Source organism: Drosophila grimshawi, unplaced genomic scaffold, assembly GCF_018153295.1.
Source record: "Drosophila grimshawi isolate 15287-2541.00 unplaced genomic scaffold, ASM1815329v1 contig_44, whole genome shotgun sequence".
Taxonomy (NCBI): Eukaryota; Metazoa; Arthropoda; class Insecta; order Diptera; family Drosophilidae; genus Drosophila; species Drosophila grimshawi.
Window position 1 is genome coordinate 1,147,995 of NW_025063240.1, and position 16,411 is coordinate 1,164,405.

The 16,411-nt window shown below is 39.0% G+C and overlaps 4 protein-coding genes and 1 long non-coding RNA gene across 7 annotated transcripts; 3 read left to right on the forward strand and 2 right to left on the reverse strand.

The window, feature by feature from the left end:
• Positions 1-1,387: 1,387 nt before the first annotated feature.
• On the forward strand, positions 1,388-3,918 carry LOC122322607. Its single transcript, XR_006246706.1, has 3 exons — positions 1,388-1,483; positions 1,588-1,741; positions 3,568-3,918. It is a non-coding gene; the product is annotated as an uncharacterized LOC122322607 (long non-coding RNA).
• A 1,406-nt stretch (positions 3,919-5,324) lies between these two features.
• LOC6558458 (tetratricopeptide repeat protein 27) lies at positions 5,325-10,187 on the forward strand. 2 transcript variants are annotated; one of them, XM_032741022.2, is made up of 4 exons: positions 5,325-5,412; positions 6,598-6,974; positions 7,040-7,551; positions 8,638-10,187. In XM_032741022.2, exons 1-4 carry the CDS (start codon positions 5,352-5,354, stop codon positions 10,109-10,111), a joined length of 2,424 nt encoding a protein of 807 aa, XP_032596913.1. In that variant the 5' UTR covers positions 5,325-5,351; the 3' UTR covers positions 10,112-10,187. The 2 variants fall into 2 exon arrangements, with proteins under 2 accessions (XP_032596913.1, XP_001985544.1); XM_001985508.2 differs by lacking the exon at positions 5,325-5,412 and adding an exon at positions 6,211-6,538.
• Positions 10,188-10,458: 271 nt separating this feature from the next.
• On the reverse strand, positions 10,459-11,857 carry LOC6558461 (dynein axonemal assembly factor 10). Its single transcript, XM_001985507.3, has 2 exons — positions 11,477-11,857; positions 10,459-11,418 (listed from the first exon to the last, which is right to left on the reverse strand). The coding sequence occupies exons 1-2, from the start codon at positions 11,749-11,751 to the stop codon at positions 10,566-10,568; spliced, it is 1,128 nt and encodes a 375-aa protein (XP_001985543.1). The 5' UTR covers positions 11,752-11,857; the 3' UTR covers positions 10,459-10,565.
• Positions 11,858-12,455: 598 nt separating this feature from the next.
• LOC6558231 (probable 28S ribosomal protein S26, mitochondrial) lies at positions 12,456-13,317 on the forward strand. The gene is made up of 2 exons (XM_001985506.3): positions 12,456-12,782; positions 12,849-13,317. Exons 1-2 carry the CDS (start codon positions 12,580-12,582, stop codon positions 13,258-13,260), a joined length of 615 nt encoding a protein of 204 aa, XP_001985542.1. The 5' UTR covers positions 12,456-12,579; the 3' UTR covers positions 13,261-13,317.
• Positions 13,318-13,780: 463 nt separating this feature from the next.
• LOC6558313 (DNA-directed RNA polymerase III subunit RPC4) lies at positions 13,781-15,508 on the reverse strand. 2 transcript variants are annotated; one of them, XM_032740553.2, is made up of 5 exons: positions 15,210-15,508; positions 14,670-15,148; positions 14,437-14,615; positions 14,197-14,378; positions 14,074-14,141 (listed from the first exon to the last, which is right to left on the reverse strand). In XM_032740553.2, the coding sequence occupies exons 1-5, from the start codon at positions 15,446-15,448 to the stop codon at positions 14,135-14,137; spliced, it is 1,086 nt and encodes a 361-aa protein (XP_032596444.1). In that variant the 5' UTR covers positions 15,449-15,508; the 3' UTR covers positions 14,074-14,134. The 2 variants fall into 2 exon arrangements, with proteins under 2 accessions (XP_001985541.1, XP_032596444.1); XM_001985505.3 differs by having other exon boundaries at positions 13,781-14,141; positions 14,197-14,615; positions 15,210-15,507.
• Positions 15,509-16,411: the final 903 nt, after the last annotated feature.

The following is a 16,411-nucleotide window of genomic DNA, read 5'->3' on the forward strand; positions in this document are numbered from 1 at the left end:
ATAAGCAGCCTTTTAGAACACTTTTATTCAGGGTCATATTTGATTGAATTTTACTCGATTCGTGCTGAATTCAAATGCTGCTACTATTTTGTTATGTTTTGCTATGTTATGCTATGCTCTTGAAACCATTATAAATCAAAGCGCACATTTCAATCAATTTATGTTCCAAATCGCACGTTTTGCGCGTTTTTTGATTTCATGCTCCCAGCCTCGCGTCAACTTTTTGATTTACGGATCGTATAAAATGTAATGAACATTCCCACAAATATAGCGACACGTGTGCGTCTCAAATTGAATAAATCAATAGATGTATGTATGATCGAACATATGTATGTATATATACACAAATACGTCATTTGTGATTGTTGCTAGGCGAGAACGAGTTAATTTCCGAATGGAGGTCTTGGTGTGTGTGCCGAAGCTGAAACTAGCAGCCACAACAGGTTCTGCTCATGTTGACTACCATATACCCTACTTAAACAGATCTATACTGATGTTATTGAAACTCTTTTCATTTGAATATTTAAATTTTACACTTCGAGAAAATATTACCCTGCATTTTAGCAATAGATCTAAGATGATCTGCAAGATAAATTTCTTTTTTATTTTGAATTATTCTATATTACATTCAGATAAAATAAAAGTGTTGTTACCACGGGTAACTCACCTTATTAATCAGAAATTATATTTGCCTTCCTTAATTCTAAAATTTAGAAAAAATGTATATGTTTACACATAACTAATACAGATAAAAAATTTTAAAATAGTTTATAATTTCATAAAATGTAATTCGAAATATTTAAAAAAAAAAGTACTTATACTTTTTTAAAAAAATATTTTCTATTATTTAGAAATATATTTTCGAAAGCCTTTCTAAATTTTAGAACTTTCCTTTCGTATGTTTAGAAATTACTTAAAACATCTTCAAAATCTTTGTAGTGTTCTAAACATTCGAAAATTCGGGGTGATTTACTTTTCTGAGTGTTCTTAAAGAGCAAACAAAAAGACAAAGTTAGCCGTGTCTTAATCGACAGAGTTCCTCAAGCTGATTAAGGAATTAAATTTAAATAAATTTCAATAACAACAGGGTATTCAAAACGAATAAACGCGCAATGCACAAAACGCGAATAATAACAAAATATGGCATTATATAGTATACTTATGTCTGTATTCTGTATGTATTTGCATGGAGGTATCAACAAAAGCAGCAACAACGCCGAAAAATAACAAACAACAATATTAATAAACAATAATTGTTCAAGGTCAAGTTGCGAATTTCGCTTAGAACAAAACAAATGTGAAATAATAATAATAATAATAACAACAGCAGCGAGAAAAGCTCAGCAGCAGCAACGGAAACTGCTCGACTTCGAGAATACCGCGTAATCTGTCCTCATATTGCACAGTGGCAGAGAACTTGGCAACTTTCCGTTATGACAGATAAATGTGAAATACCCACAAGCGCCGTTGCTTGGAGTAAAAGGTATTTGAACAACAGGTGGCTTGAAATAAGTAATAACTGCAAGGGGGGCTCGGCAGGCGGTTCGTACTGTATGCAAACACATATATACCGTTATTTATTTGCAGTTGGAATATGAAGAATTTAAGTAAGCTGCAAGTTTAAGACTTTAAGCTGTGCTTGTAAACTATTACTTATGTTAATAACAGTGATATCGATATACTGCCAACTATCAACATCTCTGAGAAGGCTTCTCTTTATTCTGTAGGAGAAACAGTAATGGTAAGTCAGCATTTTCATTCAAAACCTATTCAACTTTAAAGCTGACATCGAATTCTGCTAATCCGTTAATGAAAGTGATGTCACTGCTAGTTGGATTCACACCGATTTATTTGCCTATTTTAGCATTTATCTCTATTTATTTATGCTCTATTCGAAAAACTGCGCACTATATAAGATCATGTTTTTATCTTATGCGTAGTGCAAAAACTATTTATAACATCAATTAAACGTGCATACATATCTACATACAGAAATACATATTTAAACTTCTTGTCCATCTGGGGTCTCTGAGTAATACGAGTACGAGATGTACTCGCTTTTGAGTACATTTTGGGTTTTATGATTCTATTTTTTGGTTGCCATTCGCTTTGTTGTTGCTGTTGTTGTTGTTGTTGCCTGACGCGTTATTTGATCGCCAACCAGAAGTGCGAAGAATATGCAGGCAGTGCGAAAGAGAGAGAGAGAAAGAGAGAGAGGCAGAGGCAGAGGCAGAGGCCGGCAAAGGCAGCCGGCTCAAGGTCAGCGTCTTCTCTCCCTCTTCTTCTCTCCACCTTCTTCGCTGCTCTTCTTCTTGCGTGTCAGCATTTGAATAATTAAGTGCGAAATAAATTAATTTGAGTAGAACTTTTTAGCATGCGTTGCCACATTTAGTCGCATTTAGGCTGTTGAATGGTCACACTACAAATATGCATATTTCTTCTTTTCTTTTGTTTTGCATATACATATTTATTTATTATTTATTGATTTGCTGACCTTCCGCCCCGCCCTCGAAAATTGTCGCTTGAATCGTGACAGATTCGAGGCAGGCGCCAAAACAAGCCTACTGCTTTAATTTTGAAATTTGGATTCTTCATGTAGCTTAAAGACTACAAAATACCCTCAGCAAATGATATATTTGTCGCCAATTATTACTAATTATTAGGCAGAAAGTATATTTCTAAAAATGCATCTTGTCTTTATACAAAAGTCTGGGCTTTTCTTCTCTTAACTCCACTTTAAATTTTTCTTAAATTGAGAAAAGATATGTCCAATTTACAGTCTGTATTGAATCATTTTAGATTGTTTATAAATGTATATAATTTTATTTGAAAAAAAACTTGTATTTTTGCTGTAAAATATAAAATTAGCTTTTATAATTTTATATTTATTTATTTATTATAATTATGTATATTTATTTAAATAAAAACCCTTAAGTTTAGTATAGGACAATTTTCTAAATTTATACATACATTTCACATTATAATTATAGGGCAATTTTCTAAAATTTGGGGCACTGCTTTGAGTATAATTATCGATCCGGGGTTTTCCTTATTTAAAAAAACCAGAGAACAATTTTTATTTTTGAATGGCTCTTATGGGTAACTAGTCCACAAAACAGATCTAAAATGCAGTGATTTGTGAAGACAGGCTATTTATGATTACTGTAAAGACGATTCCATGGATCCCTCCCCAATATTTTCAAGAATCAATTCCATAGATTATGGATTGGAGCAGTTTTAACCATAGAGCCAAACCTTTTTCTGTGTAAGAAATCAATCGAGATTCGAGTTGTGTTTATTTTTAGTTATTATATTATTTAAAACTGGAAACAATGTATACAATCAATACAAATTAGAAACTAATCCTATTAAAATGGAGTTATTTATTAATTTAATATCGACTAAAATGAATCGATTCAGAAAAGTACCAATTTTAAATACAAATTATTGCTTAAATTAAAATGCATATTTATATAATAATATAATATTTATACATATAAGCCAAACATCTGTTTTGCATCGTATTCTAATTATAATTATGTTTTTTTTTCTTTTCTTAATAATGAGCAACGAACCAAAGCGAAAACGAAACTGAAACTGAGACTGGAATGCAACAAGCTGAAAATGGTGGGAAAGGTGGGAAAAGAGGCGGGAAGTGGCTCAGTTTAGCTGTGAAAGTTGCGGCCTGTGAAAGTGAAAATGGAAATGCTTCGCAGTCGACGTCGGCGTCGCTGCTGACGTCGCTGTTTGCCGGCTAACATGAAAACCCACTGACATCAATTTTGGCAAGGGGGAGTGTTGGAAATGGGGTGAAAATGTGAGAGCGACGAGAGGCAAGCTAAATTTGCATATCAAATATAACTGGATAAAAAAGTAATTTAACAGCTGCTGCGATAACTGAAGTCTGGCTTTGCTTTTGTCTCGACAATTAAATTAGTTATTAGAAATATATATGTATATTATTTATTTTTGCATTTAATGCCTTGGCAAACACAGTCTGTGCGACCTTGAGCTGGTGTATTAAAAAAATAAAAATAATAATAATAAAAATAATATATTATCAAGTGAAATGTGAGTCAGTAAATGTTAAATATGAACTGGCAACGGGTTTTGTTTAGCTAACTAATAATATTTAAAAATATTATTCAATTTCAACAATATGCTAATTATGAGTAAAACAAAAATTAACAAAAAATCTCTTATTTTTTATTTTGATAAGGTATGAAAACCAATATTAAATTTTGGAAAATTATAGACAAAGATTGATCAGTTGATAAGCCATAAATAATAAAAATTATGAGAATCTGTAAATATTCAAAGAGAATACACATTTTAAAATTTTAAAAATTTAAATTTAAATTGTTGCAAATCAGTAATTATTCAAAGAGTATAAACATTTCTGTAAGTAATTATAATAAATTGTGTTGAATAAGTTTAACAATAAATCCGCTAAAAAAAACAAATATTTTTTAATAATTTGAATATTGTGAGTTATTATAAATATGATATTAGAATATTATTGAACCTAAATCGATATCTCTCAAAATTGATATTTCAAAATAAAATATATATATAATATATATATAAATATAAAAGTGTTTAATTTTTTGTTTCAAACTGTGTTCGACTCTTTAAAATCCTGTTTACAGCACTAGAATTAATAAATGTGCTTCGCATCAAGGCATTTATGTTAAATGACTCATAAATGTAATATTTTAGACTTGTCAACTAAATTAACTGTTACAGCAGCAGCTGCAACAGCTTTTGGGTCACAATGACATGCACGCCGAAGCCAGGTGCTGCTGACGTAGCCCCGCTCCAATTGTGCACATGCCCCGACGGATGGATGGGGTGTGAGTGCACTCGAAGCCGGCGTGCACCATTTGGCCACCGGCAAAATAAAGCTAAAGAGAGCGACACTGCGTGTGTGTGAGAGAGAGAGAGAGAGAGAGAGAGAGAATGAGAGAGCAACTAACGAAGAGAATGCTTAATATGCAAGCTCATCAATTTGACAAAAGCTGCGACAGAAGAGCGGCATTAAGAGTAAACGGCAGAAAGCTCTGCAGCTGTGGTGAGTTTGCAGCATTTGAATTTATGTGAAGAGAAATGCAGACCGTTATAAAGCGTCAGTTTATCGAAAATGCTCTTGCTAAGTAAATAAATATCTATTAATTTCAGTTTAAGACAAAATATAAACAACTACAACTAGAACGGAAATAGATTTAACACTTGTAGCACTTCTGTTATTTTATTAACTGTTTAGCGACGGCGGCGGTGACGTTGACGTCGACAGCGGGTGCAAACTTGACCTTGACCGTGAAATTTAAATTTAGAAGCTACGACGTAAAAAAATGCAAAAGCTTTGCGGCTTTCTTTGTGTAAGTGTAAGTGAACGAATATACATCTTCTTAGGTGAGTATATGTGTTTGTGTGCATGTTGTGTGTTATTATAATTGCAGGCGCAAATTGTCGCAGGTATTCCCTGTTGTCTATGTGTGTGTGTGTTTATATGTGTGTACTAAGTGCATATATATGTGTGTGTGTGTAAATATACTGTTGAAATTCAAATTCACATGTGACTTTAAAATATTTGCGAATTGCGAATATTTATTTATATCTGCCGCAGACGCCAGTAGACGATTTAATTGAAATTTGAACATGCTTGCAATTATGCAAGCAGTCTAAGAATACGACAAATAAACAATTAAACAAATTTAAATACACTTATTGGGCAGCGCTTTATGACAATCTAAGCAATGTGCCGCATACAAATGTATACAATACATTGCAGTATACAATACATTTGTATGTATTGTATTGTATACTGCAATGTATTGTATACATTTGTATATATGAATTATTATATATTGTAAATTGATTTCGACATCACTCTAGAAAAGTTAAATTGCATGCACAATGAATTCAAATATTTAAACTTAACCGCCTACAATAATCGATAATCTGAGCGTGCACAACAATAATCGTTAAAAGATACGCTTTCGTTAAGTAAGTTGTCGAACTATCGTTCAATGCAAACATATCGTATCACACATTTTAGTAGTTCATTTATAAAAACATAAATTTTATATGACATTATATCGTTATTAACCAAAAAAAGTTAAAATTTATAAGGAAAGTTTTATACTTCATTAAAGAATGCTTCTCCTTATCGCCCAGCCACCACATATTTCAAAAAGTTATCGATAGCCCAAGGTGTTTCACACTATTGGCGGATTTAATATTCCATTTGTGATTGCATTAATTTATTTATTGCGCCCAACTGATTGACACTCTACTTAAGAGACAAAGCACGTTTTCTATTTAATTTCCGAAGTGAGTTCAGTTTCGAGAGGATCCCTATTTGACTCTCAGGGCGTCGAAACGGCAGCACAATAAACACGTGGGACGCCAAAAAAGTGCAAAAAACCTCATTAAAAATATTCGAGAATTAAAACGATTGCATTCCATGTAAAAATGCTCGAGGAAACGTTTAGCAAATACTATTTGTGTAATTTCAATGATGCAGTCCAGCTGGAGGGTTTGTCTTATGAACTAGTAAAATGAAACCCTTTCTAATAATACAAATTTCACTTGCAGATTTGCCAAACGATGAGCGACTTAGAAATCTATGGATTAGCCAGGATTTATGGACAGTCGCAGAGCTCCAAACCATAATCAAATCATGGCAGGACAATACAGAGCAGCAGCTAAAATCCAGCGAACAGGCTACACAATTGTTAAACAAATTTCTGCAATTGGTTTTCGCTTTTGTGCAAAACAATTTCACTGGCCCCTTTGACAAATTAGAAGCTTGCCAAGATTTGCTGATCAGCTTAAAACTAGAGCCGAGCATTGCCCAGGAGCAGCTAAAGGCCAGTGGTGAGGAGCTGAATCCCAACGTGAAGACGCCGCAATTGTTGCTCGTAGCGCAACAAATGCTTGACGCTTTAATTGCAGCTCAGCCAACATCAAAAGTATTTTCACTTTTCGGATTTACTTTTAAAACTGTATTTGATCTTTTTTAATTGATGCTCCACAGTTGCTCAGCTGGTGGCGTCTGCGTTTGGTCTGCCTGCATCAGCACATGCTGGACGATTTGGCCAGTGCTCTTTACGAGCAATTCAAATTGTCAGTTGCCGATTTGCGTCCTCATCTGGCCGCCTTTGGCGAGGAGGACAAGGAGCTGCAGTCGCTGCTTCTGCTCGAAATAGCCAATGGATACCTTCAATTTCATCGATCCGATCTGTCGTGCCAGACATTGACTGAGCTATGCGATCAGCTGCAGGTCGAACTCCAAGTGGAGGGATTACTTGGTGTGCGCACCAAATTCCAACAAAAACCGCTCCCACAACTCTGCCTGAAGGTGGTGCAGCAATCTGGGAGTGATAATGGTTTACCCACAGCAATGCTGAGCAACAAGGAAACAACGTTGCCTCAACTCTTGCTCCTGGAGGACGATACCCGGCTGGAGCGCATACGCTTCATAGAGCCCAAGGACAACGAGGTGATGACGCTGCCAAGCGTTCTCCAGGCCCTTGTCCTGGCCAAGGTGTGAGTAGAAAGTCCTCTTACTTATTTATTTAATGACAACTCAAGACAGTCGACACATAAATAATACGAAAAGTAAAAAATAGTTGAAATTAAATTAAAAATTAAACTTAATTTTATATTTAAATTAAAGACATTTGTATAAGATTTAAAATTTTGGGGTATTTGGTGCCCACTTGCACTTATAGTTGAAGTTATTTTTAAACCCTTATTATTATTCTTAGAGTGCTTTATGCACTGCGACGTGTTAAACCTATTTTGCCTAATTGTAAATCACCATAAATTGTAGTAAATCGCCCTAAACTGAAAATCGCCGTAAAAAATAAGTTGTTTGTATTTTTGGAAATAATTTTTAAATATTAGGAAAAAACATATACAATTTAGAAAGGTTTGAACTAAATCGAGCGCTAAATTTGATATTTCCCCGATAATTTGATAATTTATATTTTTTTATAAATATTTCTAAATTTCTAAAAACTAGAAATACAAATCATAATTTTCAGAAAACTCATTTCTAAAATTCAGAAACAAATAATACAATTTACTGGCTCCGCTTTTATATTAGAGTTTAACTGTTTCACATTGAATTATATGAATTTATTAACAATGTAAAATGTTTAATAATAATTATTAGTAACAAAAAATAAGAATTTAGCATAGAAAACAACAACGTGGAAAATAGACTAATTTTTCTAATTTTAGAAATGTCCCATCTGAATAGTAGGGTGATTAACCATTTGTGCCAAAAGTATGGCAATCTATTCAAATTTATGTAGATTTTTTTATTCAGTGTAATGGATCCAATGGAATTGATCATGTAATAACTTCAGAGTCCTCTTTTTCTATTATCAAGAACTCAATGTTGGACGCCCATAAATCTTACAAATCTTATAAATATATTTTTTTTTTATTTAAACTTAATTTTTAATTTAATTGAATCAAATTTGTAATTTTTGTATTATTTTTGTGTCGACTGACTTTAGTTGGCCACACATAAATTAATGAATACCTCAACTATTATAAATATATTACAACATAATACATAATAAATATATTTTTAATTCTTATGCTCCTTAAATTTCCACACAGTAAGCAACTGAAGCGTTCGCAGCCGAAGGATCGCCTGGCCGATGAGCAACTGGAGCCGTACACACAAACGCTTCTCTATCAGCAACATGGGCCGCTGCAGGTGCGCCAAGCGGCGCTGCTACTCAATAGTCACCAGGAATCGGGCATGCGACGGACCGTGGAGCGCAGCTGGAAGCAGTGCGAGGAGTGCGTCAAATTGTTGGACAACACCGAGCAGCATACGCTGAGAGAACGGTTATCCTATGGATTTGCCGCCTTCATGCTGCCCAAGTGGCAGGTGCAACTGCAACTAGTTGATCTGCTGCGTTCGCTGGGCATGACGAAGACCGCGCTGGACATCTGTCTGCAAATCCACGCCTGGCAGCAGGTCATCGAGTGCTATACGAGTCTGGAGCTGCGTCACAAGGCGGCGGAGATTATACGCCAGGAGCTGGAGAAGCAGCCAACAGTTTTGCTCTATTGTCTGCTGGGCGATGCTGTGGACGATCCACAGTGCTACGAGCAGGCCTGGCTCCACTCCAAGCAGACCAGCGGCAAAGCGCAAGCCTATTGGGGCAACTATTTCTACAGGCGCGCGGATTACGCCCAGGCCATCACCCACTACGAGATATCGCTGGAGATCAACTCGCTGCAGGAGTCGATATTGCTGCGTGGCGGCTACTCTGCCATTCAGCTGGAACGCTGGGACTTGGCTGTCAAGTGCTATTTGGCCTATACGCATTTGGAGCCGCACGGCTTCGAGTCGTGGAATAATCTGGCCAAGGCGCTCATCAAGCTGGGCGACAAGCAGCGAGCTCATCGCCTGCTCGGCGAGGCTCTCAAGTGTAACTACAGCAATTGGAAGGTGTGGGAGAATTATATGCTTGTCTCGGTGGACATCGCACACTGGGAGGATGCAATGCGTGCGTATCAGCGACTCGGTGAGCTCAAGCAACATTATCTGGATGAAGAGCTGCTGACGCGCATTGTTTACGGCATTGCCCGACAAATGCAATCAGATTGCGCCGCCTCCTCGCAGGCGATGTCATCTTCACTCCACCGTCGCATTACCCAGCTGCTGGGGCAGCAATGCGTGCAGCATGGCAATGAACCGCTGGTCTGGGAATTGGCTGCCTTAGTGGCAGCCACGCCGCTGAAGAAAGCCGAGCGTCTTGTTAAATCCTATCGTGCTTACACTGCCAAAGAGCTCAACTGGGAGACGAAGTCGGCGCACGCCAAGAAGGCGTTGAGTTTGTGCCTGGATGTGGCCGAGTTGTCGCTGGCAGCGCTCAAGGAACATGCCGAGGACGAGAGCGAAGCAATGATTACCTCACAGCTCAACTCGAGTCGTTTGGCTGCCACATCCTGTCTGAATGCCTTGAAGCGTGCCAGCCTCGTCGAGGTGCCCAAGGAGCAACTCGAGCAGCAGCAGCAGCTGGAACAGCAGCTCACCGAGCTCACTGGGATCGTGCAGCAGCGAATGCAGCGCACATAGTTGCTAGCTACTCCATTCTCCATGCTCCAGTCTCCATTTGTACATAAAATAAATAAATAAAAAAATGTTTTTAAAATTGCGTTTTTTTTTTTTAAATTTGTAAGTTGAAGGAACTTTTGAATACGCGTTTAGATGTCGAGGAAGACTCTTTAAAAGAGTTAGAAAAAACGCATAATTCTATTTACCTTTTCCAAGTTATTTAAATTTATTAAAAATTAAAATCAAAAATTATATATTTTAAATATTTATAAATATTGAAACGAATTCCTGGAGAAGTATTAACTTTAATTTATAGAAGGAATACTAAACAATATAAATTAAAAATCAAGATTTGAAAAATTGAAAAAAAATCATTAGGTTTTTTTTTTCATTTTGTAGCTGTGCTATTTTCTTACGCAAAAGTAAAACGTTTATTAAACAATTTACTAAATATTGAATACTATAAGTAAGAGGCTTAAAGCGTATTTAACTTGGTGGTGATGAGAACACGCACACTCTGGTCGAAGGCACCGGCGACGGCGAGGCCAAGTTTGTCCGGATGCCAGTCGAAGCTGTGCACCGGCTGGGAACTCAACGTCACGGCGCTGACCATTTGCAGCTTCCCAGCTACGCCCTCCTTGATGCCATCGGCATCATCCGTAAAACGCCGATCGGGATATTCATATTTCCAGATGCGAATCGAACCAGTGCCCCCGCCCGTGAGGAATACATCACGATTCTGCGGCAAATGGCGAACAGTCCACACAGTGGCTTTTGGGCCATTGATGATACCATTGGTGCCCACACTGCGACCCGCATTTCGCTCCTCGACCCAACTGAATCCCTTAGTCGGGTGCTGAGTACGCATATCGTAAACGAGCAGCCCGCCCTCGAGCGTTGTCACCGCCAGCTTGTTCATTGGGATGTCGCGACGATCGAATTCCACACCACAGATACCATTCTTAATCGTTGCCTCCCAGCGCACGGCCAAAGCACGCAAATCGAAGAGCTTCAGATCTCCATTATCATAGCCAGCGGCAACAATGCGCTCCTCCGCATTGTAAGTGTTGCCAAAGGCCACCGCCCAGCAGTCGCGCCTTAAATTGGAGTTATTGATGCCATCGCCCATTTGCGCCGGCGGCGATATGTCCACAACGGGCGCCTGTCCCTGACGGATGTCCCAAACTTTGACGGCACCATCGCGACTCCCGGTCACAATTTCGGGTGAGCCGCACTCCAGCTGCGTCCCGCCAATGGCATCGACGCAGTTGATGATGCTGTTGTGACCCTTCACATTGTAAACGGCAAGATCAGTGCGCTCCAGATCGCTATAAATACATTCAAGAACTATAGATAATTTTAAGCATAATTATTTTATTTACTTACAGCACCTGCAGGCGACCCTCAAAGTCACCGATGGCCATGTGCCGGTTGCGCAGTGAGGAGGCGCCAAAGGTGCCACACTTGAAGGCGGCCTTCTTCTCCACGGACTTCACCTTCTCCAGCTTGGCCTCGTTCAGCTCGTAGATGTCCAGAATTCCATGACTGTTTGGCTTCGAGCCGAGCACCACAAATTTTGCCGATAGCGGAATCCATTTCGTATCGTATACCGTATAGTTGACGGCCTCATGCAAATGTTCGATCATTTGCGGCTTATCCATGTTGTCGGCTTAATAATAGTTTCGAATAATATATGCCTTTGTCAAACTTGAGTTTTCAAATTGTTTGAGAATTCAAACATGTTTTTTTTTGTACGTTGCCATAGTTGCTCTGATGACAGGCTGCCGCACATTAATCGATATGTTCATCGATGTGCTGGAATGACACGACTTCACCACAGATGTTTTTATTACTTAAGCAAAATTTGCAGATTGACGAGCGAGCGAAATTGCAATATATTTCGTTTATGGAACTGAAAAATAAAAAGGCCTGCTGAGAGGCGAAAATGTAAAGAATTAAATTTCTCACCTTTACGGCGATTATAAGTACACTTTTCTCAAAATATACCAAAGTTAATTATTTTGACACCTTCAAATAGGCCGTCAAAATTCCATCATTCAAAATTTCGCGATCCTTTTGACACATTTTTATAAGTTTTTCATTATCGATAACTATTTTTTATTTTGTAAACTGTGCTTTTATGTGGAGTTTCCCATTATCGATAACTTGTTTTCGCTTTGTTAACAGTTCTTTAATGCTGGAATGACTTTGGCCATTGATGATTGTTATCATTTCATTTAAAAATTAAAAACATAAATTAAAAAATTATAAATATTGCTGCATATTAATAACTTGTAAGCTCGTGGTCTACTTTTAACCCGAATTTGCTCCACCATGTAAGGCATTTACTTCATGCGATTATTGTATGCTAGCAGGTGCATAAGCTATCGATTGCTATGTTTATCGGACGCATGCAGATTGATGCCGTAACAAGAGAATAATTTACAAAAACTTGCATTTATAAAAGAGAATTGTAAACATTAACAAATATGCTGCGTGCAGGCTGCCAATTACTGAATCAGGCTGCTGCTGTCAAAACTGGCAGCAATAATTTTGCACTGGAATTTGTGCGCTGGCGCCGCAAACCGCGCTGGTTGCCGGTGGCCAAAAGTAAAATGTTTCGCGTGCCCGAGCGAAAAAAGCAAACGGAGGAGGAGCGCACGGAGCTGATGCGACTGCACAATAACTACAAGTGAGCAAAGAGAAGAATTATCTATCCATCTATTTATTCCATCCATACATTATCCTATTTAATTAGAACCCAATTGCGTTCGGTGCGTCAATATTTGAGGGAGGAAGTTGTGCGCCAGCAAGAAACATCCACAGCAGATCACATTGTGCTCACACCGGAGCAGGAGGAGGCGGAATTCCAGCGTTGCCTCGACGAGAATGCCGCCTGGAATGCCAAGATAGCCAGCGAGCGCAATGTGCGTTTGGCCGAGGAGCGCGAGGCGAAGGTGGCCTATGTCCAGGAGCGCCTCGAGGCAGCCAAGCTGCGCTCAGAGGAGCGTCGGGAAAAAGTTGATGAACGCATTCGCTACGAAATCGAGCAGGCGAAGACGTTCATCACACGTGAATCCCTCGAGGTGGCCATTGAGACGGCGCTGGCCAATCCCGTGGATCACAATTATGCCATCGATCTGGAGGGGAATATGTACCGGGGGCGATAATTGAGACTGGGATTTGTATTTGTTATATTAAAAAAATGAAAAAGATATCACCTGCAACAAGCTGTTAAATATATATTTTAATTTTATTGGTAAATTTCCCTTTAAGAATTTTGCGCACTCGAATGTAAACAGTTTTGAAAATCCTTTCTCTTATGGCAGGAACTGGACGACTTTCTCGGCACAATCTAGCAACTCTTAACGAGTCCTGTTAATTCTGTCTAGCTGCCTGCTATGAAATCTCGCGCTGCGCTGTCATCTTTTTTACATACAGCTGTGGTCAAAATAATAATGGCAGTGCACACATATGTTTTCGAAAATGTTAAGACAAATACTTAAAATATTGTTTAAAAAATAATCAAAATTTTACTTGAACACAAGCAAGTAATATCTAATTTCTTTTCGAAAATGTCAATAGAAAGACTTAATATAGAATTTAAAAATTATGAAAATTTGATTTGAAAACAAGTAATTACAAATATGATTTTGAAAATCATTAGAAAAAGTTTGAATATCGTTTAAAATATATATATAGGATATACCCTTTTACTTGTTTATAATGAGTTCGTGTTCATAAAAAGGAAGAGTTAACTGTTTTAACTATTTACAACATTATTATTATTTATATTAATATTTACACTAATATTATTATTATTAATAATAAATGTGCCTAAACTAAGCTAGTCGAGGAGTCGCATCGAATGCTACGTGGCTGAGGCGCCAGTAGTGCTTATAGTGGCAGGTGGTGGTTGCCTCGCGGCTGCCTCTTGCTGCTCGAACAGATGCACCCAGTCCGGAGTCGCCTTCAGCTTGGCCTGGATGGGACCCAGGTTGATCATATTGCCGCTGCGCTGCTCGCGATTGCTATTGATGGACATCAGCTCCTGCAAAGAGTCGAAAATAAATCTCTGATAGATCAGATGGAGGTGTTGGACTTGCCTGCAGGAAGCCCGGATCGAGGCCCATGTCCAAATCGAAGCGTGCCTCGCCCAACAGCAATTTAACGCGTCCCGATCGATAGCGTAGAATCTTCCCAATTTGACCCTCCTCCAGCTGGGCGAGCAGACTGAGTTTGGCTGCACCACTGCCAGTGGATGTGGACAGGGGACTGTTGGGTTGCTCTGTGGATGAGGAAGCTGATGACTGATCTGTGGCAGCAGTTGTTGGGGCATCGTCAACCTCATCTGCCACACAGGGTAAAACATTGGGTAGCTGCATGATGAACAACTGGGCTTGTGGAACCTCGAGGAAGGCGCCAATGCTGCGCGGATAGCGTCCATATTGTGGCGGAGGCTCCTCCAAACCAGCCTCCACAGCCATTTGCAGGCTGTGCAGCTGCTGGACTACATCTGAAGAGTCTGCAAAGAAGGCATGTAAAACATTGGAATGGAATTTGTAAATCTTTGGTTTACCTGCATCAACTGATTTAACATTTGTTGTCGTTCCTGGTTCCTTTTTCACAATGTGCTTTTTGGTGTTGCTCCACAGGCCCTCCGTAAGTCGCACGGGCTTGCAGTCCAAATCAGTCTTATCGAGCTCCACAACTTCTGGATCGCTGCGGGCTTCATCCGCTTCGTCCTCCTCTTCAGCGTCACTGGCATCACTGCCAATTAGTTCGCGTACACGCAACTCCTGCGACTTTTCATCCTTGCGCTCTGTGCGCTTACGCGCCACAGCCACTTCCTCTCCGGCTCGGGCGTAGGCAGAGCCACCGCCTGTGGATTTGCGTAGGTGAACAGCCCCGGCGCCCTCGGAGAATACCCCAGTCGTTTGTATGAGCGAGGAATTGCCATTGCCAGTGCCACGTGCGCCTCGATTCGCTCCAGCTGCGCCCCGGGCACCGCGACGACCGCCGCGCAATTGTGTGAAATCTTTGGAGGTCTTCACGTTGCTGGTGGGGATCAAAGTCTTCGTTAATGGGAACCCCTTAATTCCATACTCCAACTACTCACGTGTTCTTGTTGCGCACCGCATTCAGATTGGGTGCAAAGACCTTTTTGGATGCCGCAGCAGCAGCTCCTCGTCCGCCCAGCGTCAAGTCTCGCGCTGGCGTCAAACGACTCATCCCATTTGCCACATTTGCGAGGGGAGCAACTGCAGCAGCAACAGCAGCTGGCGTTGTTGTTGCTGTGGTGGTTGGCATCTTTTTGGCTGGCATCGTTGACGGCCGCTTGGCGCTGTCGCTGGCCATGTGCGGCCAATGCGATCAACTTTATTTGTATATTGTTTATTACCAATTCTGTGAGCTGAATTTCGCTGATTTGAGGTTATTTATTCGAGTGTTGCAAAATGCGTAAAATACATGCACATGCGAATAAACGGCCGATGAATTCATCGCAATAACATCGTTTGTTATCGTCGACGAAATTTTTTGGCTTGGTCTCATCACAACCGGTGCGGCAATTGTGCATTATTTGTTTCTATATCGTTATGTATCGTATATGTGTCGATGCATATCGATATATATCGTAGGTTGCTTGTCCGCATCATCAGCGGCGCGGCTTTGTGTGTATTAACAAAAACATTATTTATTACTCTACTGCGATACGTGTGTTTTATGATTTCGTACGGCTGATTAATGTGCGCGCTTGTATAAGCTCATGAACATGTACATGCGCCTGGCTTAAGCCAAATATGTAAATAAAAAATGTATTGCGTTTGTTTGCAGAGACTTTGATCAGCTGTTTGCTTAATTTGTGTTCGATAACAATGGACATTGATTTCGCGCGTTTTCATTAATGTGACTGCAATTTCAGCTTTAAATTTAAAATAGCTACGATCTATTATTATAATTGTTATTATTATTAAGTGCAATTTAGTGTATTGTGTTTTGTGCTTTAAAGTGAGCTGCTGTGTTTTTGTGAATGGATTCAGGCAAGGTCAATACAAATTACCTCAATCAAAACAAAAAAGCAGATGCCTGTTGAGGCGCTGATCAGCTGTGTTTATTAGAAAAGGGTAAGTTTACTTATTTATTTATTACATTTATATATTCTGGCAAATGAAATACGTATACATATGTACACATACACTACGAAAATTAATTTTTTATGAATGTACCTAATTAAAGTGTTCTTAATTTAATTAGTGATCATCTCGAGAAGGATTTCAGCTAATTTCAATTAATTTTTTAATTGTAATTATTTTTTATTAG